We start from the raw sequence: 24,646 nt of genomic DNA, 5'->3' as shown, positions 1-24,646 counted from the left end.
TGTACATAGCTTTCATTCAAATTTTAGCTCCATACTAAAGCAGGGAGGTGCTTTTCAATGAGTAAATGAAGAATTAAAGTTACCCTGTAATCCCAGCTACTTGGGAGGCTGAGGCAGGAGAATCTCTTGAACCTGGGAGGCGGAGGTTGCAGTGAGCTGAGATCATGTCACTGCACTCCATCCTGGGTGACGGAGTGAGACTCCATTTCAAAAAAAAAAAAAAAAAAAAAAGTTACCTTATCCTACAATATTCAGTCCTTGTGTGTAAAAGAATTGCCTAGAGACTTGTTTAAGGAGGCCTAATTCCAGCCCCACAATTCAAGATTCTGATTCCCTTATTTTGAAGTAGATCCTAGGAATTTGTCCCTTTCCCAAGCACTTCTGATAATATTCTTGATGCATGGGATTGCAGAGTGCATTAACTCTGCAGTAGAGAGTATCATAAGGGTCATTGTGAAAGAGGGAAGACCCAAGATGATGGAATAATTTGAATGGATACCTGAGGATGACAAAAGAGAAAGGACAATCAAAGCTCCTTGGAGAAAAGAACTTTACTTTATAACCCAGATTTCAGCATTGTATATAACAGAGCTGGTACTTAAATGTACTTGTTAAATTAAATAAATTATCCTGAGGGCAGGAATAACCAAGTGAAAGAATGGAATCAGAAGCCTTCAAATTTAGAACAAGTGACACTGATGTAAATTTTGCTATGCTTCTAAGTTTGAAGGACAGAAAATATTAAGTTAATGACGTTTATGTGTAATACAGAAGAAATTTGAAGAGCCTTTATTACGAATCTTTAATTTAGTCTATACTGGATGCCAGACACTTACGATAGACATTTTAATATACCTGATTTCATTTAATACTTTTTAATGTTGGATAAGAAAATGATGAGCTGAAGCGTTTACTACCAGAAGTTGTAACATTTTAATTGCAATATCATGGTAAGTATTTATATATATACTTTTCACGTATTTCAAATTGTTGGAATAGTACCAACTTGTGAAATATAAAAAAAAATGGCATATGGTAAGTCTCAATAATAACAGGCTTTTTTTTGGTGAATTACAATCAATAGCTTTATATCACTGTATTCATTCCTCTACTGAGATGTGAATAGGGGTATGGGAAAAAACGGAGTTCTTACATATCTTATTACTGTAGGCTAATTGGAAATATAGTGAAACACTTTTCAGTGACTGTTACAATGCAAATTTACTTGTAAATGTGTAATTGTATCTCTCAAATTGTTTCCTTAGGCACTAAAATTCAAAATATTAGTTAAAAATAAGAAAATAGGAACCTTAAAGGAAACCCGTGAAAGAAAAGGTTCTGATAAGCGTGGTAAGGTGGAGGAATGGGAAGAAGAAGTGGCAGATCTAGAGGAGGAGGAGGAGGAGGAGGAGGATAAATTCAAAGAATCAGAAGTATTCGAATCTGTTTTAGGAGACAATCAAGACAAGGAAACAGGGGTAAAAAAGTTACCTGGAGTAATGCTTTTCAAGAAAAAGAAGGTGAGGTGGTGCTTTGTGAAAATCTTACAAGTGATTGGAAAGTTTTCTAATTTTATTCTTGGAGATTTTTTTTTTTTAATTCTGGAGAAAAATCGTTTTCCTTCTTATAAAAACTCTAGTCTATCATTTACAATTTACTTTGAAAACATCGATGGTGGATGATGAATTTTTTAAATTGCCTCTTTTCTTATGTTAGCTGCTTAAAAATTGTTTTTCTCTAGGCTGAGCAGGATGGCTCATGCCTGTAATCCCAGCACTTTGGGAGGCTGAGGTGGGCAGATCACATGAGGTCAGGAGTTTGAGATCAGCCTGGCCAACATGGTGAAACCCCGTCTCTACTAAAAATACAAAAATTAGCCAGGGATGGTGACGCATGCCTGTAGTTCCAACTACTCGGGACGCTGAAGCAGGAGAATTGCTTGAACCTGGGATGGGGAGGTTGCAGTGAGCCGAGATCGCGCCATTGCACTCCAGCCTGGGCAACAGAAGGAGATCCTGTTTCAAAAAAAAAAACAAAAAAAATTCTCTATAGTTGATGAATATTATGCATTCTTATGAAGCAGGCTTTGTGCAAAGTGCAAAAGATGCAGAGATACACAACGTAATTTCCCTGGTCCCAAGTAAAGACAAAGACAAGATTCAATGTTTATAATACATAGTGTTATATGTATATACATTAGCATGATGAAAGAAAGTATATTAGGTTGCATGTGACACAAAACCAATCCAGCTGGTTTAAATAAAATGATAATTAATTAATTGGCCTACACAGATGAAAAGTTCAGTGAAAGGGATTTTAATTTAAAAAATGACTTGATATAACGTCTCACATAAAGTCAGCAGAACTTCAATTCTTTCTCCAGCTTTGCTCCCACTTTCTCTGTGTTGGTGCATGGCTATTGTAAGGATTCAGCTTTATATCATTTCAGCTTCAAATCCAGTGGAACGCCTATCTCTTGGCAGAGCAAGCAATTTTTTTTTTTTTTTTTTTTGGTACATTGGCTCTGATCTGGTTATGCGCACATCCCTGAACCAATTACTGTTGCTAGGGGAATGCAAAGCTCTGTTTAGCTGGCCCAATCTGCCTGACTCATACTTGGATTGAGCATGAGCAAGAAATGTTTTCCCAAAACAAAACTTGGGAAATGGCTAAAAAGAAGTGTAAAAGAAATAGATGCCAGGTTGTGAAATGGCAAATGTTCACTATGTAATAGAAGTCATTTCAATATAAATTTATTCATGATGAAAATTCCTAAATTTATAAAATTCATGGGAATACACTGAGATCTTTAGGAAAAAATAAATAGTAATAATTATGGTCCTCAATACTTATTACATTAATCGTGATTTTTTAATTTAAGCTAGCTTATATTAACATTAAATATTTTTGCTCCCAAAAATAATCACATTGAGTTAATCAAATGGTGTTTGAGGAGATAATCTTATGAAAAGATGAAAATCATTTATTTGAAAGTGTATTTTCTTTACTAGAAGAAGATTTTTTCCCAATGATTAGCATAAAAATGTAAAATTACTGCATTTTATTTTTAGACCAGGAAGCTAAAAATTGCTCTGGCCTTATCTGATCTTGTCATTTATACTAAAGCTGAGAAGTTCAAAAGCTTTCAACATTCAAGATTATATCAGCAATTTAATGAAAATAATTCTATTGGGGAGACACAAGCCCGAAAACTTTCAAAATTGCGAGGTAAATTTTTATGACTCAAATAGATGAAATATTTAAATGAGTTAGATTCACTGCTAGGGTGTTAAGATTGCTCAATGATATTTATAAAATGTATATTGTCATAAAATTTCAACACATTTAACATAATTTAGAATGGGGTTACATACCTCAGGTCTCATTAAGTTTTATTTCACAGAACTTAGCCATTAACTAACTTTCCTAAGCCATGACATTTTGATTGAGAATGTCCGATGTGGCCACATTTGTTGAGGGCTGGGGGGCTGTGGTGAGCAGTTTGTATAGGAGAGAAGTGACGGGGCTGCAGAGGGAGGCAGAGCGAAATTAGAAGGCTTGAACTTTGTCCTGGAAGCGAAGGTGAGCAGGAGAAGATTGAACTCTCAGGAGTGGCATGATCCACTGTATTTCTAAACGATGCCTCTGATAGCAGCCAAAGGGTGAGATTGCAGGCAGAAGGTGGTAATAAAGATTTATGGCAGTGAGAGTGGAGACAGGATGAACTTTGTGGATTTAATAGGCATTGAAGAAGGTGGGGTTAATCAGACTTGGAGGCTCTATGTCTATGGTGAAGGAAGGGGAAGAAATGGCGCCCAGGCTGGACTACCAGATGGCTGTGCAGATTGTGCATGCCCCACTGCACACCTCTAGAGGTGCCATCTGTCTCTGCATCTTCTTTTCACTGCCTCTAATCCTAAAACTGAGGTGGTTATTCTGTTTGGCAGTGCCCAAGGTAAAATGGGGCCTGAGAAAGAGAATGGGAAGAAGACTCATTATGTGGGGAATGTCCCAAACTTAAAAGGGAATGAGCAACTAACTTAACAGCCGGGTGACTCTGCTAATTCTCAAAAAATGGCAGGTTTTTTTGGTAGTAGGTTTATGGGGGAAGTAGGGACAATAATGGATACAAAACTATAGTTGGATAGAATGAATAAGACATAGTATTTGATAGTGCAACAAGTGACTACAATCAACAATAGTTTATTGTACATTTAAAAATAACTAAAAGAGTATAATTGGATTGTTTGTTACACAAAGGATAAATGCTTGGGGTGATGGATACACCACTTACCCTGATGTGTTACTAGACGTTGTATATCTTTATCAAAATATCTCATGTACTCCATAAATATATTTATCTATGTACCCACAAAAATTAAAAGTTAAAAAAATGCAATCTACCATCCTGTGTAGAAATACCACAGAAGGAAAATCAGCACCTGCAATTGACTTGAGAAAAGTTGCTGGCTGTTTGGGAGTGCAGATTCTGATAGATTTAATGATTAACCTTATTGGGCTGGTCATAGATACCCAAAGATTTTGAAGTATACTTTAGTTCATATTCTCTATCTGTTAGAGAGATTCTGGATTTTTTAGAAGCTCTTTTCCTTTTTTAACCTGTGTGTTGTAACCAAAAATCAATTCAGTAGGTCTGGACTACAGTGAAATAATAGAATAGGATAGAGTAGTGTAGAGTAGAATGGAATGGGATGGAATGGAATGGAATAGAGTAGAATAGAATAGGATAGAATAGAATAGAATAGAATAGAAGAAAAGTGTATTGCAAGCAGTAATAATAAATACGGTTTTATGAAGCAATTGTGCATGGTGCATGTGTGTTGGATTGTAAAATGTATTTCTTACTGTAAGGTATGGTTAAGAGAGTTTGAATGACATGCTTTATGGGTCTCTGTTCCTTCAAATTATTGGAATTTGTTGTTCATGAGGACAGGACCTGTAGGCACAGCATAAATTAATTATAATTATATTACTCTCATCATATTAAATACTTGCAAACATTTTGGAAAGGAATTAGACAGTTCTGAGTAGAGTCAAAGTATAGCATTACCATTTCTTTGAAGGGGCGTAGAGCATTTTTCTTGCACCAAAAGTTAATAGTAAATAATCAATGATGTCTGCAAAGGTTTAACTTCAAGGATGCCAATTATTATTATAAACATAATAAAAATCATTAAAAATAATGTTGTAGATGAATATTATTGAAATGAAATGATGTTCACATTATTTTAGTAAATAAAGATAGTGGTTTGTGAAAGGGAACAAACATTATCATTCAACTAAAAATTATACACATATAAAAGAATGGGAAGATATATATGAAGGAGTTATCAGTGGTTATCAATTGAATGATGACATATGGTTTGATTTGTTCTTTGATGTCCTCCTATCTTACAGTAAACATGAACTGCATTTGTAATAACAAACATGTTCATTTTCTAAAGGTTAATCTCAGAAATAACGAAATCATATTATGTTATGAGACCTTAGTCATCATTCACATTTATTACTTTGTAAATGAGAAACATTAAGACTCAGAAGAGTATGTGTTTTGCCTAAGGACAGACATCTGTTAGGACTAGATAAGGGAGCATGATACTTGGACACCTATGCTGTATTTATACATACATGGTTTCAAGATAAACTTTCTCTCAAGGAACGTGTAACTTTTGAAAATAAAAATTGATAAAATTAGCTGTAATTTTTAATTTGACAATGCTTCCTAAATAATAGTATTTAGGGTGAGGGGAGAGGTGATTCTATTCTAGTTGGATTAGCAAATGAAGTGAGCCATAAGCAATAACGGTTCTCCCATGATGAGTCACTATATCAGCAGGAATGGTTGCAGAAACAGGATCTGTTTAATGAAATAAGAAAATCCTTGGAGAAGCATGAAATCTGTGTTCAAAAATTTGAAGAAGGTGCCAAATGGTAAAGGGTTTAAGTTAGTTTGAATCTCAGGTGACTTAAATATTATACAGACAAGAAGAAACACAAAGAATATGTACAGAAACTAAGACTGTGTGTGTATGTTTGTTCCTGTTTGTGTGTATACTACAAATACGTAGAAATTATCCCAGTAAGAACGACATTTGAAATAATTAAAAGCATTGAGAGTTTTTCAATGGAGAGATGTAAACACAGATTGAATAAACTTTGGGGGAAGATGCTGGAGTGAAGGGATTGGAAGTCGAACTGGACAACTTTGGGGTGCCTTTCAACACTGAGAACCTGTGAAATGTTCAGTAGGATTAATTTAGCTGGAATCATATAGCTTTGTGTGACTTCCATGTGATTCTGTCCTACTGTGAAAATCAAAGTGGAAAAATAATAAGGGAAAATGCTGCTTTTGTTTTGAAAAATGAATGGATTATATTTTAGAGTTTTATGTATTCTTACAACAAAGTGAAATAATTTGGATGTAAAAAATATATAAATTATCTAATCAATTTTTTCCTTGAATGATCAGTGTACATAAATTTTATGATAAAATTGTCACTACCATCTAAATAATAGTGAATTATACTGTAAATATAAAGGCATGGATTTATTTTGATATTCATGAATTGCAAATTTTTGCCAAGACAATACATACCAAAATTGTTGAAACTATTATAGAATTATATGATATATATAGAGAGAAATAGTGGCTTTTTAAATTTATTTGAATTCTTTCACAATGTTTTAATAATTCTTTTTCAGTCCATGAGTTTATTTTTCACACCAGGAAGTTCATTACCAGAATATATCCCAAAGCAACAAGAGCAGACTCTTCTAATTTTAATCCCCAAGAATTTTGGAATATAGGTTGTCAAATGGGTATGTTATATAGGATACTGAGTTGTTTGCAAAAGTAACATAAAATGAATTCATTTTATGAATGTATGAAAAACTCACAAAAAGGGCTTTCTATGCAAGATTTTTTGGCCCAGGGGCTTTGGGGTCAGGCACTAATGTTGAGTCACGTGTTTTAAGAGTTGAAGTCATTCCTATCTGGGTAGAGGTGGGGTAAATCTTGCTGATGGTTCGGGGAATGGTGGTTACATTCATGAGGAGTTAATATGAGACGTGTAGTGGAGAAAGGGAACAAGGAAACCCAAATGGACATTGAAGATCAAATTCCTTTGCTTGAGATATGCTCAAGGCCTGTTCAAATCAAATGACCTCTATCATTTATATTTTACATGAGCTTCTACATTCATAGTTTTGAAAAGTGAATAAGATTGCATAACTTGGTTATTTGCCCTCACCAGACTCTTATCCCAAATTGCACAGCTAGTACAGCACTGCACTAACCCATCAGAAAGTACCAGGTGTTACCCTTCTTCTACTGGATTGTGGCAAGGCCTGTAGGTGTGAGGAGGGGGGATATTGGGGCTGGGTGGAGGGTGGAGTGTGGTACTCTCTACAGTGGCTATTTACCAGCCTATATTGAGGTACTTCCATATTTTAATGACAATTATTGCTTTGCCTGTTTCTCACTTTCTCCTCAAGTGACAACAGCATCTCATGGACTTGAAAATTTGTGACATAGTTGATGTCTTTACCTCTTGCATTCAATGCACTGATACTCTTTATTCTGATATTTCTTAAGTGTTACCTGACATGAACATTGTTATTCTATAATCTGTACTGGATACCATTTTGATTTCTTTACTCAAAGCTGTGTAGTAATTTACTTACAGATTAAACTTTGCAACTCATCAATATACATTAATATAGACGTGGCAGGAGAAAGAGTTTTAAAAATCATGAATTATTAGGCTAATGGTGCTTGGTCATAGAACATTTGGGGATATAGAATCCATTATTAGATTTCAGTAAATGGTTTGTGTTCCTTTATTTGTATTCTCTATTACCTGACAATGTCAAAATACTTCTTCCTTACAGTGGCTTTAAATTTCCAGACCCCTGGTCTGCCTATGGATCTGCAAAATGGGAAATTTTTGGATAATGGTGGTTCTGGATATATTTTGAAACCACAATTCTTAAGAGAGAGTAAATCATACTTTAACCCAAGTAACATAAAAGAGGGTATGCCAATTACACTTACAATAAGGGTAAGATTAATAACTTTTCTTTTACATTTTTTGGTTATTATATAAACTAGAGAGTGTACATTAGTATTTTGAATTCCACTGATTTGCTTTAATTTCTTTTAAATTTCTGTTAATCTTTTCAGGTACTATATGTGGGTAGTATTTCAGCATCCTTCTATATCTGAAAAATGTCTTCCTGTTGCAGTTTTACATGAATGATTATCTCCCTGTGAATAGACATGTTGAGGCTAAAACCTTCTCCTCTCAAAGTTCTACTATATGATTTCATTGTATTTAGGCATTTAATATTGTGAGATACAGGTCTCAGTTCAGCCCACTAATTACCTTGTGGGCATGTTACTTTTTCTTGCCTTTGATGAATTTTACCTGGAAATTTTAGGAGCCCTTGTCTTTTCCTCAGTCTCCACAATTAGGCTTTTGTAGGTCAGGATATTTTCCCCCCATATGTCTGTGAATATCATTTGATTACTTAAAAAGAAAAATTATCCATATGTCTTTCTCCAGTATCTGTCTTCTGTGTCTGTTAATTTGTGTCAACTTTAACATATTCCCTTTTCCTCTGCATGTTGGGAGAGCTTTTTTGTTTGTTTGTTTGTGAAAGAGCGCGCTTTATTGGGAAGCAGACTGCTGCACAGTGACCAACAGACAGGCCACCCAGTGGGCACTTACACATTGTACTCCAAAAGACAGGATGTTTTGCTAATAAAAATCAATGGGAACGGGGATTCCTCTGGGCAACTCCCCCAGCCTCATCCCTTTCAGGGATTGAGAAATCGCTCAACCATTTTCCTGATGGCAGCCGTGGTTCTCTAGAGATACAGACCCTCAGGGGTGTCTTCCTGTTTCTTATAAAGAACATTTTCTTTAGATTTTTTGAAGTCTTCGTTTGTTACTTTCATTCTGCATTCTCTTAAGGCCATCAGACCAGCTTCTGTACAGATTGCCTTGATGTCAACACCAGAGAGGTCATCTTTAGCCATGATCAAGTCGTCCAGGGTTACATCATCAGCCAGCGTCATCCTGCTTGTGTGAATCTGAAAGATGCACTTCTTTGTCTTTTCATCGGGCAGGGGGAACTCAATCTTCCTGTCAATGCGGCCTGGTCTGATAAGTGCTGGATCCAAAGTTTCTATTCGGTTTGCGACCATGATAACTTTCATATCTCCCCTAGAATCAAATCCATCCAACTGGTTCAGCAGTTCCAACATTGTTCGCCGAATTTCTCTCTCACCACCAGAATTGGAGTCATATCTTTTTGTCCCAATGGCATCAATTTAATCAATAAACACGATGGACGGTGCATGTTCTTCAGCAACTCGAAACAATTCCCTTCCGAGTTTGGGCCCATCACCTAGGTACTTCTGAATAAGTTCAGAGCCAACCACTCTCAAGAAAGTGGCTGAGGGTTGGTTTGCTACTGCTTTGGCTAACAAGGTTTTACCTGTGCCAGGTGGACCATAGAGAATGACCCCCTTAGGAGGCTTTATACTCATCTCTTCATAATATTCAGGATGGGTGAGAGGAAGCTCCACAGATTCCTGAATTTCCTGAATTTGGTTGTCCAACCCCCCAATATCTGCAAAGGTCTCTTGGGGGGCCTTTTCCACCTTCATCACTGTGACCAGGGGATCCGTGTCATCCATCAGCACCCCTATCATGGTATGCACCTTGTGGTTGAGCCTGACTGAGCAGCCAGTTTCCAGCAGATCCTTGTCTACAAATGAAAGAATGCTGACGTGGTGTTCTGAGCCCGTAGATGTAGACACGATGGCATGGTTGTCATCAATGATCTCTTCCAAGATTCCTACTGACATTGGGGTCCCCCTCAGATCATCTACTTTTGATCTTTCCTCCTCTTGCTTTTCTTCTAATGGTTTCATTTGTTCCTGATTTCTAATGAATTCTTCCTCCATGAGAAGATAGTCTTTAATTCTCTCTAACTTCAGTAATTTTAACGGGCACTGAGTGTGAGGTGTCACCAGTGGCAGTTTGCTGGCAGCATCTGGTCCCTTTGTTTTCTTCTTCTTTTTCCCCACTCTAGTTGGTACAGGAGGTTCATATTTCTTTTTCTTGTCCTTGAGTTGTTAGAACTTGTCATCCTTTTTGCCACCTCCAGGACCATGACCACCACTCTGACTTGGCCCATCTTGCCTTGGCCGGGGAGAGCTTTTAACATTTTTTCTTTATGTTGATGATTCAAAGTCTGTATTTGATTTTGTTCTTTACTGATTTTAATGTAGAAATGATTTTTTTATCCTGCATAATTAGTCCTCCTGCCCCATTGCGGTTGACCTCATATTGCCTCCTTTTTATTTCTGTCTGTATCCCACCTAGCACCCTTCCTCCAGACTCTTGTCTTATTATTTTAGCTTTTATTTTATCACATCCTGTAAAACCTTATGGAGCATAAAAGCAGTTGTCTAATATTTGTTTCCATTAGTAAAGACTTTTCAAAACATCTTTCTTTTTCCTCTATAACCTAAGTGCTATATTTATTTTCTTTTTAAAATGTCACCAAATCTTTTGAAAAACCTCTAGTTGCTTTTTCTCTTCACTTACTTATGAGCAATTCTATTTTAGGCTATAACTGTACCTGTTGTTTGCAAATCAATAGAGTGGGTATGGTTTCATTGGTCCCTCTTTCTATTTAACTAGTTACTCCTAGAACTGTATAAACCATCTCAGATCCTACCTGGAATTTTGTAGTATTTATGTTTCTGTCCCTGGCCAGCATGTCATTACTTAGTGAAGCTCTGCCAGCTGCTGAGCGCTCCCCTGCTCCCCATTACCTGGCTGGTAGAGTGCAGGAAATGCTGGGGCCTCCAGAATGTGCTTCTCCTGCGATTCTTCCTAGCTCAGCTCCTTTTTCTACCATTGTAAGACCACAGGATTTGGGAAACTACACTCCACGACTATTTCAGGCCCTAGCCACTTTATCTCAGCTGAGAATGGGAGGATTGAGAGCTTTTTTCCAGAAATTAATGTGGAAAGTATAGTAAAGATGAACAGGACTAGAAAGATCCCGACCATTGCAGGAAAGAGTGCCTGTGAAGTATGTAGCTGGCTTTTGTATTGTCTGTTAAGGAGTTTGTGACTCTGATGTAGAAGCATTTAGTGGATAGGCAGCAATTGCCTACAGCACTGGATTGTTAATACTCCTTCAAGGTCTGGCAAAGTATTAACCACTGACTTCACTTTACAATGCTATTATAATGTTGGCATCCTTCTTGTGGTTGATCTGGTAAAAAGAAATGGCAAATCAGCCACTTTGAAGATCCCTTCCATTTCTACACACATTGCTCTTCCGTGCTCTGGGACTGGACTCTCCTTTTACCCCCTACCTTCCAAGTGATTGTCACTTTTATTTATGGCTTCCTCTTTCTCTGCCTTCCCTTAAGATATTTATGTTAACTAAAGTCTTTCCTTAAACCTTGTCTCAAACTAGTCTCCTTGGGTTCTGTTACATAAACATTCATAGTTTCACCACCAACAATGCTCAAGTCTTTAATTGGACATCATTTTGGGAATCTAAAGGCATATTTTAGCTCACTGAGCATCCTTACCTCCTTAATCACCATTCTGTCAAACTTAAAATAGTAAAACTTGAACATCCCTTCCTAATCAAATCTACTTCTGCTCTTATTTAAATGTCAACAAATGGCCCCATTCTTCCACTCTGCTCAGACTAGAAAATTGGGAACCATTCTAATCTTCCACATCTCCTTCACGTCCCCACATCCAGACCAACGTTAAATTCTGCTGATTCTATTCCTAAATGTTTTCCTTCTCCATTCTCTTGATCTGACCTATTTTGCTGCTGTCCTGTAGCAGGAATTTACTACCTGTCATCAAGTCTATTTCTTTGGCTTCCTGATAGTTTCAGGTAGCCTGTCTCAGTCCTCCATATCTATTCTCCACAAGTTGACCAGAGAGATTTTGCTACAGTGCTAATATTATCATGCATACATAATATTTATTTGTGTCTCTTGACTATTATCTTAGTCAGGCCTTGCCCTACTTGCCTAGCCCTATCTCTCACCACTTCTAGCCTTTCACCCTGTTCTACAACCATATGGAACTAGGATCCTTCTCTAACCATGACTCACCTCCACGAATTATATATGCTTTTCCTGTGACTAGAGCATTCTTTCAGCCTTACCTGCCTATTTCATTTTGACTCAGTTTTCAAGACTTAGGAATCATGTCTTTTTGAAAGCATTTTCCTAGGCTGGGTTAGCTGTGCTTCTTTTCATAGCTTTGCTGTTTTCCGTAACACCCTCTGCATGCATATATTATGGCATTTATCACAAGGTTTTATAATTGTTTATTTACTTGTAACTTGTCTTCTCCATTTGTCTGAGGATTCCTTAGGGATAAGAGATGTGGGCTGGGCACGGTGGTTCACATCTGTAATCCCATCACTTTGGGAGGCTGAGGTGGGCAGATTACCTGAGGTCAAGAGTTCAAGACCAGCCTGGCTAACATAGTGAAACCCTGTTTCTACTAAACATACAAAAACTTAGCTGGGCGTGGTGGCATGCAACTGTAATCCCAGCTACTTGGGAGGCTGAGGCAGAAGAATCACTTGAATCCAGGAGGCAGAGGTTGCAGTGAGCCAAGGTTGCGCCATTGCACTCCAGCTTGGGTAGCAAGAGCCAAAGTTCATCTCAAAGAAACAAACAAACAAACAAAAAACAGATGTGTTTTGTTCCATCCTTATTTGTGCCTGACACAAAGTATATGCCCAATGTATCTAGGTTCATTGAACAAATACATTATTTTTCCTGTTACGAATAGTAAAGAGAACATATGTGCTCTTTTATTGAGAAAGTGAAGGTGGAAGGCTGCTAGTGTGCACAAATGCTCACAAGTGCCACGTTTGTATTCTGAGGAGTCTCTTTGGGGTGTAAGTGGCATGGGGAGTTAATGATTCTCCAGGAAGCTGCTGCCATGGCCATGTGGGTCTTTCTCTGTTGCGTCTATCACTCTAGGGAGTTTTGTGATTACTTTGTGACTTGCTCAGATAGTAGAGGGCATGATTTGGGAATCAGAGGGTCAAGTTTTACCATAAGCTTTCTTAGGTTCTTGATGAAGGCATTTGACATTGCTGCTTTACTCTTTGTCATCTGCAATCTGAGAGTTTTGGTCTAGGCCAGTTATTTTCAAATTTATAAAAACTACAGGACTGCTTTCTAAATCCAAAATCTTATGGGTAAGGCCAATGGATAACAACAGAGTTGACCATTGAGGGCTTATTGTTTGACATCCCTTCCTCTGCACTGGCTCCTGTACAAACAAATTTGTTAATTTATTTACAAATTATTTGATCAATACTCACTAAACAAGGGGTGTCCAATCTTTTGGCTTCCCTGGGCCACGTTGGAAGAAGAGGAATTATCTTGGGCCACAGATAAAATACACTAACACTAATGATAGCTGATGAGCTTTTAAAAATGCAGAAAAAAATCTCATAATGTTTTAAGAAAGTTTACGAATTTGTGTTGGGTCTCATTCAAAGCCACCATGGGCCACATGTGGCCCGCAGGTTGGACAAGCTTGCCCTAAATTCTCATTCAGTTTTCATATTCAATTATGTTTTTCAAAATTAGATAATTTTTTTTTTTCTTTCTGGAATGAGGTACACCAAGCTGAACCTACTCCATTTTGGGAAGGGTCTATTACCTGCAGAGTGATATTTAGCGGGTCTGTAGTGGCACTGGGACCAGTGTACTATATGTTTATGGTCATTGTTCTTTCTAATTACTTTGATGTCTAATTATGCTGATGCCCATTCCATACTGATTGCTAAACAGTTGCACAGTCATACTGGCTTCTAGCTAATGCCGTAATCTGTGGAAAATTACAGATTTACAATGTGAAAAATTACACATTGGTGTTTTTTCTTTTCCTTTCTTTTCTCTTCTCCTCCTTCTCTCCCTCCTTCCTTCCCTCTTTTCCTTCCTTTATTCCTTTATAATCAAACTTAATTATATATTTGTTTCTCCTTATGTAAACTTCAGAAGTTGGAATTATGCCTCAATTTTTATAACTGCATTTTAAGGCTTAAATCTTCTATCTCTTAGCCTAAGTTAGTACATTTCAAATATAGTTTTGTTGTATGCTCATTTTGTTCCTTAAATTATAACACATTTTTGCTTCAACAATTAGCTTGGCAAATAAAAGTTTAAATACAATTATTATTAATTACTTTGTTAAGATTTTTTTGATACCCAGTCCCTAATATACATATGAAATAACTGATTTTGTCAAACTCAGAAAAATGCTATCATGGGAAGTTAAATGGTACATTTTTTAAAAAGTAATATTTATATTGCTTTTAACTTTTTCCAGCATATATATATATATATGAATTCAAAAATAGTACATGTTATCAGAGAACTCGACCTGAATTCCCTAAAATGTGATCACAGCAAATGATTTTAAAACAAAAATATGTTAATACATCAAAAATTGTGGACATTATGGATTTCATTATAATTTTGTACATATTCTTGGTGTTTATCTATTGATAACTGAGGATAAAAGACTTAAATTTTAAAATTTGTATTATATTCCGCTTTCAATCTTTGTGGGAACTGACTTAGAGTCCATCAACTTTTTGTAATACATAATTTAATTTTGAAATAAATGGCAATATAACTTAATATCTTGCTAAATTCTTATATTCGTATATATTTGTGCAGCTCATCAGTGGTATCCAGTTGCCTCTTACTCACTCATCATCTAACAAAGGTGATTCATTAGTAATTATAGAAGTTTTTGGTGTTCCAAATGATCAAATGAAGCAGCAGACTCGTGTAATTAAAAAAAATGGTGAGCTCCTAATATACCTTATTGAACTTCCATTAGACTTCTTGTTGGAAAGCTTACAAATTATATGTTGATAAAATTTTTATACAGATTTATTATTCATAAGACAAGGGTTTTCCATTATGTCCAAAATTAGCAAAATGTTATATGCAGCAAAAACATTTTTATAATGATTAGGTTGTTTGGCTGTATTTTCTGGTTATGAATACAGAAATGTATCTGACCTGCAAAATTATTGCTTAAAAAAAATTTACCTCCTTTTTATGTTTTCCCTCATATCACTGAATTAAGAAGGCATTTTAACAGCCTCAAATCTACTTAGCTTCTAGCCTTTGTGTTAAATCAAAAATTTGTGATTTTAGACACAGCGTATTATATATTTTTATAATTAATTATTTGAATTATTTTAGATTAAAAGTCTATGGCTTCTGAATCAGGCTAAGGATGCCATAGAAGCCTACTGATAGAATTTTTGGATAATTCAGTCATTTTTGCCGTAAGGGGAGTGAAGAATTAAGGGAAATAACTCTGGTAAGATTTTCATCATTCTGGCATGCTATGACATCTTACACAGTATAGTACTGGCATTGCCATTTCTTCTCTGAGGTTGAAATGATTAAGGAAATTAGAAAAGGATGGGTTCCTGGGATTGATCCCTAGTCAGGGTCACCTTGAAGGAGACATTGGAACTGATTCTTGAGTCTGGAATCTTCTTCAAGGGATATTCTCAAAGCAAAGTGGACTTCATTCCAGAGTCTAGAAATATGCTCCAGGCCAAATGGCACTGACAGAGTAGCAGGCACAGTTTTCTTTTTCCTTTTCTTCTTGGATAATAATTTCTAACAATGTCCATAGTCTGCCTCCTTTGCACTCCCCTGAATACTTCCAGTGTGGCTTCTAGAGCGAAAGTCATAGAAAAAGATTTGGGAAGATTTTATTGCCTTATCCTATGTTATCAATGGGAAGGGATATTGATGATGGCTTCCTGCCTCATTTGACACCCTTTAGAGTTGAAGGCACATTGCTATGGCTGTGTCCAGAGATAGTAACTGCTGACGTCACAAAGCTTATAATAATCTATCACTTGTTCCCTCCATCCTCTACTTGAATCTTCATCACAAAATGCTTAGAAACTTAATTTATTCAATGCACCCCTTATAATACTATGATTCTAGAATTTGTATTACATCCTTGGATTTTATGGGAATATCCTTGCAGAAATTCAATTTGGTTCATCAAACATTACTGAGCCTCTGCTATGCTAAAAGCCTTGTGCTAAGCAGTAAAAGACTTAAAATCTGTTTATTAAATGAATTCTTACCTAACTCTTCTATAGATAGTTTATAGTTCAGTGTGAAAGATGATGCTATAAGTAAAATAATTATGATTTAGAGTAATTTGTGCTTCAAGGAGAGTACAAAGATTTGTACTGGAAAGGGGCACTTTTGGAGATGGTTCTTGGAGAATGAGTAGAATTTTTTAGAGATGGGGGACAAGGACATTTAAGGCAGAAGCCATAATATAAGTCTTAAAATATGAAGAAAATACAAGTTAAACATACCAGAGACAGAACACTAGTCCTAAAATATGAAGAAAACATAATTTAAACATGCTAGAGAAAAGCCAAGAAACTCAAGATGGGTGGAATATAGGGTGCTTAAGAAAGATTAGTGAGAGATAAAATGAGAAAGTTATTTAGGGAGGGTCATGGAAAATCTCAAAAGCCATGCTAAGGTGTCAGGAACTTTCTTTTTTCTAGAAAATGAATAAAATTCAGATTTTAAATAGGGCTATAACTTTAACAGAGTTGAGGTTAGGTTTTTTCCTGCAGAGTTGAGAAGAAGTATATGAGAGGGAAATGAGAAATACAAAGTAGAGTCAGGATAAAATTTCAGTGGTTAGAGGATATAAAAGTCATGGTATAAAGGAGGCTATGGCAGTAGGAAAGGAATGGGGGATGCAAGTGAGAAACACTGCGCAGAAGTCAACATCCAGATGGCTGGACAAGAAGAATTTTAAGATGATTTAGCTAGACATGAGAGTCTGGGAGGAAAAGGATAACATTTGGATAGAATGTGGAAGTAATTCTTCAGTTTTGGTCATGTCTGGGAGAACTATTTTCATCACTATCAAATTTAGTATCCTGGTTTACTTTTTTTCTATGTTGACAACTAAAAGTGAGGGCTTTCTCTTATAATTAATCCATATTATTGTGTGTGTGTGTGTGTGTGCATGTGTGTGTGACAGAGAGAGATACAGGAGGAGGATGGAAGGGAGGCAGAGGCACATGTGTAATGAAGTAGGATTGGAGGAAGAAGAAATCAGTATAAACATTTCTGCAGATGTTTTGCAGTATCTATAAAGAATTGGCTCTAAACCTGCCTCTGTACCCCATGAAATTATTTCTCTTCTTAGGTCAAGGTAATATGATCATTATTCCAGCATGAGCCAATTAGTTTACTATTTCTGTGGGCATAGACTGCACCCTGGATTGCTATGTGGTAAATGTGCTCTTGTGACCACAGGTGCACCATAGAAAACATAGATATAGTATAATTAGAAATTCATCAATGCTTCTGGAAATGTAAGTCAAAGAACAAAAACTATTGACATATTAAGTGTAGCATTGTCTTTGTAAATGAAAAATAATACACATAATTCTTCTCCAAACCTTTGAGTCTGTATTAAGTAGAATTTATATTTAATCTGGATGTGAATTTCTTGATTCTGTTAAATTACGCTTTACTTTTTGGATGATTTGGGTGATACTGTGACACAATGTGGATTTCTTGCTTGGCAGAAATTGGTTGTTTGGGATGATTTATTTTCCTAGAGATTGAAATTCATCAACTTTGGACTTTGAAAGGAGCACTTAGTCTAAAGAAGGATCAAGAGTTGGCTTTAGTTTGCTATCTAGCTTTCAGTCTAACAACTATGTATGGAACTCTTCCTATACTAAGACTGTATTAGTCCATTTTCACATTGCTCTAAAGATACTACCCGAGACTGGATAACTTACAAAGGAAAGAGGTTTAATTGACTCACAGTTCCCCATGGCTGGGGAGGCCTCAGGAAACTTAATCATGGTGGAAGGTGAAGGGGAAACAAATTTGGACCTTTTCATGTGGCAGCAGGAGATTGCTAGTAAGAGTGGGGAAAACTGCCTTATAAAACCATCAGATCTCATGAGTACTCACTCACTATCATGAGAACAGCCCCCTATAATCCAGTCACTTTCCACCAGGTGTCTTCCTAAACAGCTGGGGATTACAATTCAAGATGAGATTTGGGTGGGGGCACAAAGCTTAACCATATCAAGGACTTAGTATAGAAAAATGATGTTACTTAATTTTCTTCATTTCTCAATTTATTTGCTAAAGAATTGCCTAAGTACAGCAGTCATATTGCATAATGATTAAAAGCTTTTGCTCTGAAGTCAGACTCCCTGTTTTTGAATTCCTGATCTGCCACTTAATGACCACATATGTGAAACCTTAGGAAATTATGTAACATCTTTGTGGCTCAGTTTTCACATCCCACCCTGATGGGGTGGTTATCAGGATTAATTGAGTTGATCTATTCTTAGAACATTGCCCAGCAATAGTAAACACTCAATATTGTCTGGTTATTATTCCTCTCACACTGAGTATGTTAAAAACCTATGTGCTCTAAACACAAGATATTATTATTGTTAAAGGGATGAAAAGAAATAGTTTGGAGAACAAGTGTAATCTATTTTTTCCTAGATATGGTATCTATTATTCTTTGTATCTTTTTTTTTTATATTTCAGCTTTTAGTCCAAGATGGAATGAAACATTCACATTTATTATTCATGTCCCAGAATTGGCATTGATACGTTTTGTTGTTGAAAGTCAAGGTTTAATAGCAGGAAATGAATTTCTTGGGCAATATACTTTGCCACTTCTATGCATGAACAAAGGTAATGTCCCTAAAAGTTAGATGATTGTACCAGCATTTAAATATAAATTGTGCCTATCAAAGGCACATTTTGACATACCAAATAGCTCTATCATAAAGTAGGATATAAAGGAAATTTTATGTATTGACACATATTTTTTCTCTGTGGAATTATAAAAATGTGTTCTCATGTGGAAGGTGGGGTGGGGGTGTGGGACTGACAGGAAGGCTAATTAGACAAACTTGGCATGTATAAGCATTTCTTTACATGCATCATAGTTCTTCTGTTTCAGTGAAGAGTAGTCATGACTACCATAAAGAAATGATGATGGGTGGCAACCAGAAGGGAGAAGCAGTGACTCATTCTTCCTGCCTGAGGAGAAGAGATTGGGAGCCTGAGATTATCCTTTCCTGACCCCTTTTCAGGGCTGACTGCCTTTATGTTGCACAGTCATCTTTCCAGGGTGATTTACACTGTGCTCCCAATTACCTTGTCTCAATATGCTTACTTTTCTAACAGCATCTGAGATGTGCCTAGGAAACAGGGTCTTCCTGAAGCAGAAGGGTGGTGGCTAATTTTGGATCATGCAGCGTTTTGTGGAAGGAGAAGTATGAGCTGTGTGTTCAGTTTTGGGCAGTTAGGAAGTCAGAATAGAAAACGCAAATATTTAATTTTTGTGGAAGATTAATATGCCAGATGGCAATATAACTCTATAGTCATGGTTTTTAATGTATGCTTAGTAAAGAGCTCTTGTTTCTCAGCAAGGCTATTGGAGACACCACTGATTAATTGGTTATTGGTCTAATTAGATAATTCCTTTTGCAGGTTATCGTCGTGTTCCTCTGTTTTCCAGAATGGGTGAGAGCCTTGAGCCTGCTTCACTGTTTGTTTATGTTTGGTACGTCAGATAACAGCTAATGATAAACGACATATCATTAGCTATGCATCCCAATAAAACATCCAAAATGAATGTTTATATGTTTTCTTTTTTAAACATAAAGAAAAATAATTACTCATACAAATAGAAGTATTGAGCCCATTCACTTAAAAATATACAAAAATAAATCAGTAGAAGAAAAGAAAATAGAAACTTCAGAGGGTCCTAACCCAGCATGGCGTTCTTGTTAGCTGATTTCTCCTTCCCTTCTGCTGCTGAGTTGTTTTCAACTGGCTTGTATCATTTTTAATTACTAGAATTTATAAGCTTTTGAAATACATCTAATTATAAAAGATACATTGGCAAATATTTAGCAGTATAAAAGAAATGTGAAATCTAAGAGTGTTTTAACTTCTAGACACCCACTACTGTGTATTTTTGTGGGAAGGAATTAGATTGCCAGGCCCTCTGAGCCTTTTCATATCCTGGAGAGTAATTAGCCCCTGCATTCTTATGCTAGTTCTTAGATGCTGTGCACTGGAGTTGGTACCCTGTAATTAGACAGCCATTTTTATGAGTGTGTATAAAATTGATTTGCATGCAGACTGTATTCAGACTCCGTATCTATAAAAGAGATCTACTGTGTGGACTTACATGCTTAGATCTTAAATTAATTTGCAATGTTTCTGAATCTATACTAAATATACTTTCAAGATGGTTTCGTGGTCAAAGATGAGATTCCTGTGCTATCTCATCTGCTGGACTTCTTACCAACAGCAGAACTTTGCTTTATTAAATGCCATGTAGAAGAATATGGAACCACTGATATTAATGCTAATTCTACCACATTGTTGCATGGTAGTGATGTGAAAGCACCCAGCACAAAGTTTGACAAAGTCAGGGACCTTTAATAGGTACTTTTGCAATTGAATCCTAACTAATAACTAAAATAACAAAATGTTTGGGATGTGTACTAACACATGATATCTTTATGACCAGAAAATATAACCCAACTAGCATGTTTTACTATTATCATGGTTTACTGTCAGTACTAAATGTTTAAAATAAACATATCACTGAGAATTCAAATTCGCAAGACATAGGTTGTAAGAAATGGATGTGGTTACTAAGTGCACAATCTTCCAGTTTCCACCTCAAGGGCTGTTGGATTTAAGATCAGTGCACACCCTTCCCAGTAGGGATGCACAGCCAATTCTTAGAAAGATGCTTCTGTTTTGCCAGATAATGAATGGATCTTATTTAAATCATCTACTGTTCAGCATGACAGCAGGAGGGAGTTTCAGCCCATTGACCCAAGGCTTTACCCTTCCCTAATCTCCTAAGGCCTTTTGAAGATCTGGAATTCCATGAAATTTAAAGGCTTTAATCAAGTGAGTTTTACAAGAGAGTTCATTAATTCTGCAGTGGAATAAACTTCTATTTCTCATTTATACCATCAAGCTTTGAAACGAGAGAGAAAAAGGATATATTTTGTTTTCTCTGCTTTTCTTTAGGTACCAAACTTATCTCACTAATTTTGAACACCAAATTGTTCATTTTGAAATATTCCACTCTATATTAGGAATACGGACTTTGAGAGAAATATTAAATTATTTTCTTGTTCAAGAATCTTGTGATGTCTTGAAACATTTTTGGTTCCTTTTTAAAATTTGCATTATTTATCATTTAATGTCCCTATGTATTGAACTAGAATTTTGATTAGAATTTTCTCACAAGAACTATTAACAGATTTTATTCATGTAAAACTCCAGAGTCAGGGAATGTTCTCACATTTAGAATAGGTTGGGAATGTTGTGAGAAGACAGATTTGATTCATGCTTTTTAGGTACAATTCATTTACAAGAAAAAATTGTGTTGGTAAATGGAAGAAAACATCGGAAAAGGCTAAATGAACCCTTGAGACTGTGGCAACAGAAGATTTTTTAAACTTTAAAGTCTTAGTTTAAAAATCAGTTCCTCAGGGAAGCCATCCGTGTTCTGCTAGATTAGGTTATATTCCCTGACTTCTGCTTCTTTACAACTGATAATGACAGTTAGGAACCAACTTTGTACTATCAGCCAGACTTTAGTCTTGCTAGGAGCTGCCGTGGAGCTCACAGCTAAACTGTGGTGTTTCCATGTTGAACATAAACAGTTTCACAGAGCATCAACCCGGACACAGCCACTCTGTACCATGACGGAACAAGACAAAGACAAGAACATTCCGGAATCATGACTAAACGCACGGCAAAAACATGAATATCGTCCAAACACAATAATGCTACACACTCCCCTATCCTGGCTGACCTAAATGACTATTAATTTATTACCAAGTATCGCTTTAGCCTTGATTTACTCCTCTCATCTTCTAGATAAGATTTACTCCAATCATAGAATTGACCCCTGTTCTTGACAACATCCAAATACAGAGGAGAACTCTACTTTTTTGAAATCTCCCTCAAATCATTTAATCCAAGCCCAAATCCAATAGTGAGTCCTTTCTAATGCCCTCTTACTGAGATGCCCTATGGCTTCCCATCTTGTGTCTCCTTTTGTAGTGAGCAAAAGATGCAACTGTGTGTTCCTGGTGGTCTTTGGCTGGACAAATTCTGACTTCTTGCATTATCTTGTACTTATACGTGTTACAGAGAAGTTTAATTATGTTGTTAATTTTGAGGGTTTATTTTTTTTCTGGTTGTGGTTGGTTAGGGTCTCAAATAGAAAATGAGTACAGTCTCTCTACCCAGACTTATCTGGACTTTTGTCTGGGAAATGATGGTCGCTGGAGGTAAACAACAGGCTGGTTGCTAAAGAGTAAAGTTGCCCTGTCTCTGAAAGAGGTGTGAGGAAGCTTCCCTGTAGCTGTAGAAAGAAGGTCTCCATTTTAAATGTTGGATATAAGGGAGTGTCTTGAGGGATGTAAAACATGTCCCTTAAACAGAGCCTCTAGGAGTTCTAGTCAAAATCTTTGTGCAAATCTCAGGAGATTTGGGAGCCACACTAGGAAGAAGCTTGTGCTGTTGGTTAGTGCAGAGAGAATGGAATCCCTTTTGAGTGAAATGTTTATGGGGTTGAACAATGGACATTTTACTGGGGGCTATATGGACTGGATTTCATTTTTCAAGAGTTGTTAGTATCCCTTTATTCTCAGTACCGCAAAAACATCTGTTTAATTATATTACTTTCAAAGTAATAACACACTGGAAATATGTGTACCAACAAAGGGTTCTTATGATGCATTCTAAATTCTTAGGCCATAAAATTTGAGCATTCTATAGGATTCATAGTTAAGTTACTTCTACCAGCCACTGGAAACTCATTCCAAACACTGAAGGGTTGAATTGAAGTGGATTTGAACCGATGAAGAGATAGATTTTTCTTTTATGTATCTTCTATGCTTACATAACAGCTCAGCACACCTGGGAGTTGGTGTTAAATGCCTTAATAATGTACCTGTTTTCAGGGATAAGTGCCCTTTTTCTACTTTCCATGTGTACATAATTTAACTTTCACACTTTCAGTCATCTTTTCCATTCTTCTCGCAGGGCAGTCTTTTTTCTAATGTATTAATCACAATATCTGCAATGTTAGCCAGGGCCTAATGTGTGCCTAATATTAATAAAAATTAATCTTAATCCTTGTGGCAGTCTTACATTGTATTGTTAATGACACAGGCTCAGAAATATTGAGGCAATGTTTACAGGCATTATAAACATTGCCTATGGTTTACAGTAAATGACAGAACCAGGGTTATTAATTTAGGGCCATCTGGAAAAAATGAATGTTGTCACTTAATGCACAATACACAAAAATTAACTCAAAATGGGTCATAAACCTAAATGAAAAAGCTAAAGTTATGAAACTTCTAGAAGAAAGCAGATTGAATATCTTTGTAGTCTTGGGATAAGCAAAGTTTTCTTGAAACATTAAATGCATGAGGCATAAAATAAATGATAGAGTTGATTTCATCAAAAATTTTTTTAAAAAGAACTTCTGCCTTTTGAATATACCATAATGAAAATGATAAGGTAAGATATATATATATATCAAAGGACTTATATCCAGAATATATGAAAAATACTTACAACTTAATAATGACAACCCAATAAGAAAAATGGTCAACAGGCACTTGCCAAAAGGAAATATGTGAATGATCAATAAGCATATGAAAAGAGGCTCAATGCCATTCATCATCAGAGAAAGGCAACTTAGCACTATAATCAGTTATCATTAGTATTGCTAAAATAGAACATAAATGACCATACTAAATGTTGGGGTGGATGTGGAGAACTGAACTCATTCACTGCTAGTGGGAATGTAAAGTGGGACAATCACTGTGAAAACAGTTTGACCATTTCTTACAAAGTCAAGTACATCTGTACCATATAACTCAGCCTTTTTGGTCCTAGGTATTTACTCAAGGGAAATGAAAACACATGTCCACACAAAGGCTTTCCATGACTGTTTATAGAAGGATTTTTTATAATAACCCCAAACTGGAAACAACCCAACTGTTCATGAACAGGTGAATAGATAAAAAATGATGTTATATCCAATACTATTTAATAAAGGAATAGACTATTCATACATGCATTAATACCAGTGAATCAAAATTATTAAAATGAATGAATGTAGGCAAAAAGTAGTATGTACTGTGTGGTTCCATTTATTCAAAAGAGCAAAAAATGCAAATTAAATTTCTGTAGTAACAGAAAGAAAAATCAGTGAATGGGGTTAGGGATGGAAAGAGGGATGGTTTAAAAGGAGCCACAAGAAATTTTTGGCACTGATGGAAATGTTTATCTCAATTATCATTATGGTTGAATGGGGTATGCCTATGTCAAAACGAATCAAATTGTATACTTCAAACATGTGAAGCTTTGTTAACTTCAACTATATCTCAAAAAAGTTGAAGAAATTCAAATCCTGAAAAGAAA

The 24,646-nt window shown here is 36.1% G+C and overlaps 1 protein-coding gene and 1 pseudogene across 18 annotated transcripts in view; one reads left to right on the top strand and one right to left on the bottom strand.

Moving 5' to 3' along the window:
• PLCZ1 (phospholipase C zeta 1) overlaps nucleotides 1-24,192 on the top strand; it is a 59,301-nt gene extending 35,109 nt beyond the window's left edge. For 11 of the 18 annotated variants that reach the window (XM_054443271.1, XM_063672474.1, XM_054443272.1 and 8 more), the window contains 7 exons: nucleotides 1,266-1,520; nucleotides 3,072-3,228; nucleotides 6,724-6,840; nucleotides 7,912-8,081; nucleotides 14,786-14,915; nucleotides 18,704-18,853; nucleotides 19,658-19,802. In XM_054443271.1, the coding sequence (XP_054299246.1) occupies nucleotides 1,266-1,520; nucleotides 3,072-3,228; nucleotides 6,724-6,840; nucleotides 7,912-8,081; nucleotides 14,786-14,915; nucleotides 18,704-18,853; nucleotides 19,658-19,743 (1,065 nt within the window). In that variant the 3' untranslated portion in view covers nucleotides 19,744-19,802. Of the gene's footprint in view, nucleotides 1-1,265; nucleotides 1,521-3,071; nucleotides 3,229-6,723; nucleotides 6,841-7,911; nucleotides 8,082-14,785; nucleotides 14,916-18,703; nucleotides 18,854-19,657; nucleotides 19,803-20,951; nucleotides 21,334-24,118 lie in introns of those variants that run through there. The other 7 variants (XM_054443280.1, XM_054443275.1, XM_054443281.1 and 4 more) reach the window with 5 other exon arrangements.
• LOC129009757 (26S proteasome regulatory subunit 4-like) lies at nucleotides 8,891-10,179 on the bottom strand (annotated as a pseudogene).
• Nucleotides 24,193-24,646: the final 454 nt, after the last annotated feature.

Source organism: Pongo pygmaeus, chromosome 10 (assembly GCF_028885625.2).
Source record: "Pongo pygmaeus isolate AG05252 chromosome 10, NHGRI_mPonPyg2-v2.0_pri, whole genome shotgun sequence".
Classification (NCBI taxonomy): Eukaryota; Metazoa; Chordata; class Mammalia; order Primates; family Hominidae; genus Pongo; species Pongo pygmaeus.
The sequence above is the reverse complement of the archived record's forward strand: the minus strand, read 5'-3'. Positions and strand labels throughout refer to the sequence as shown.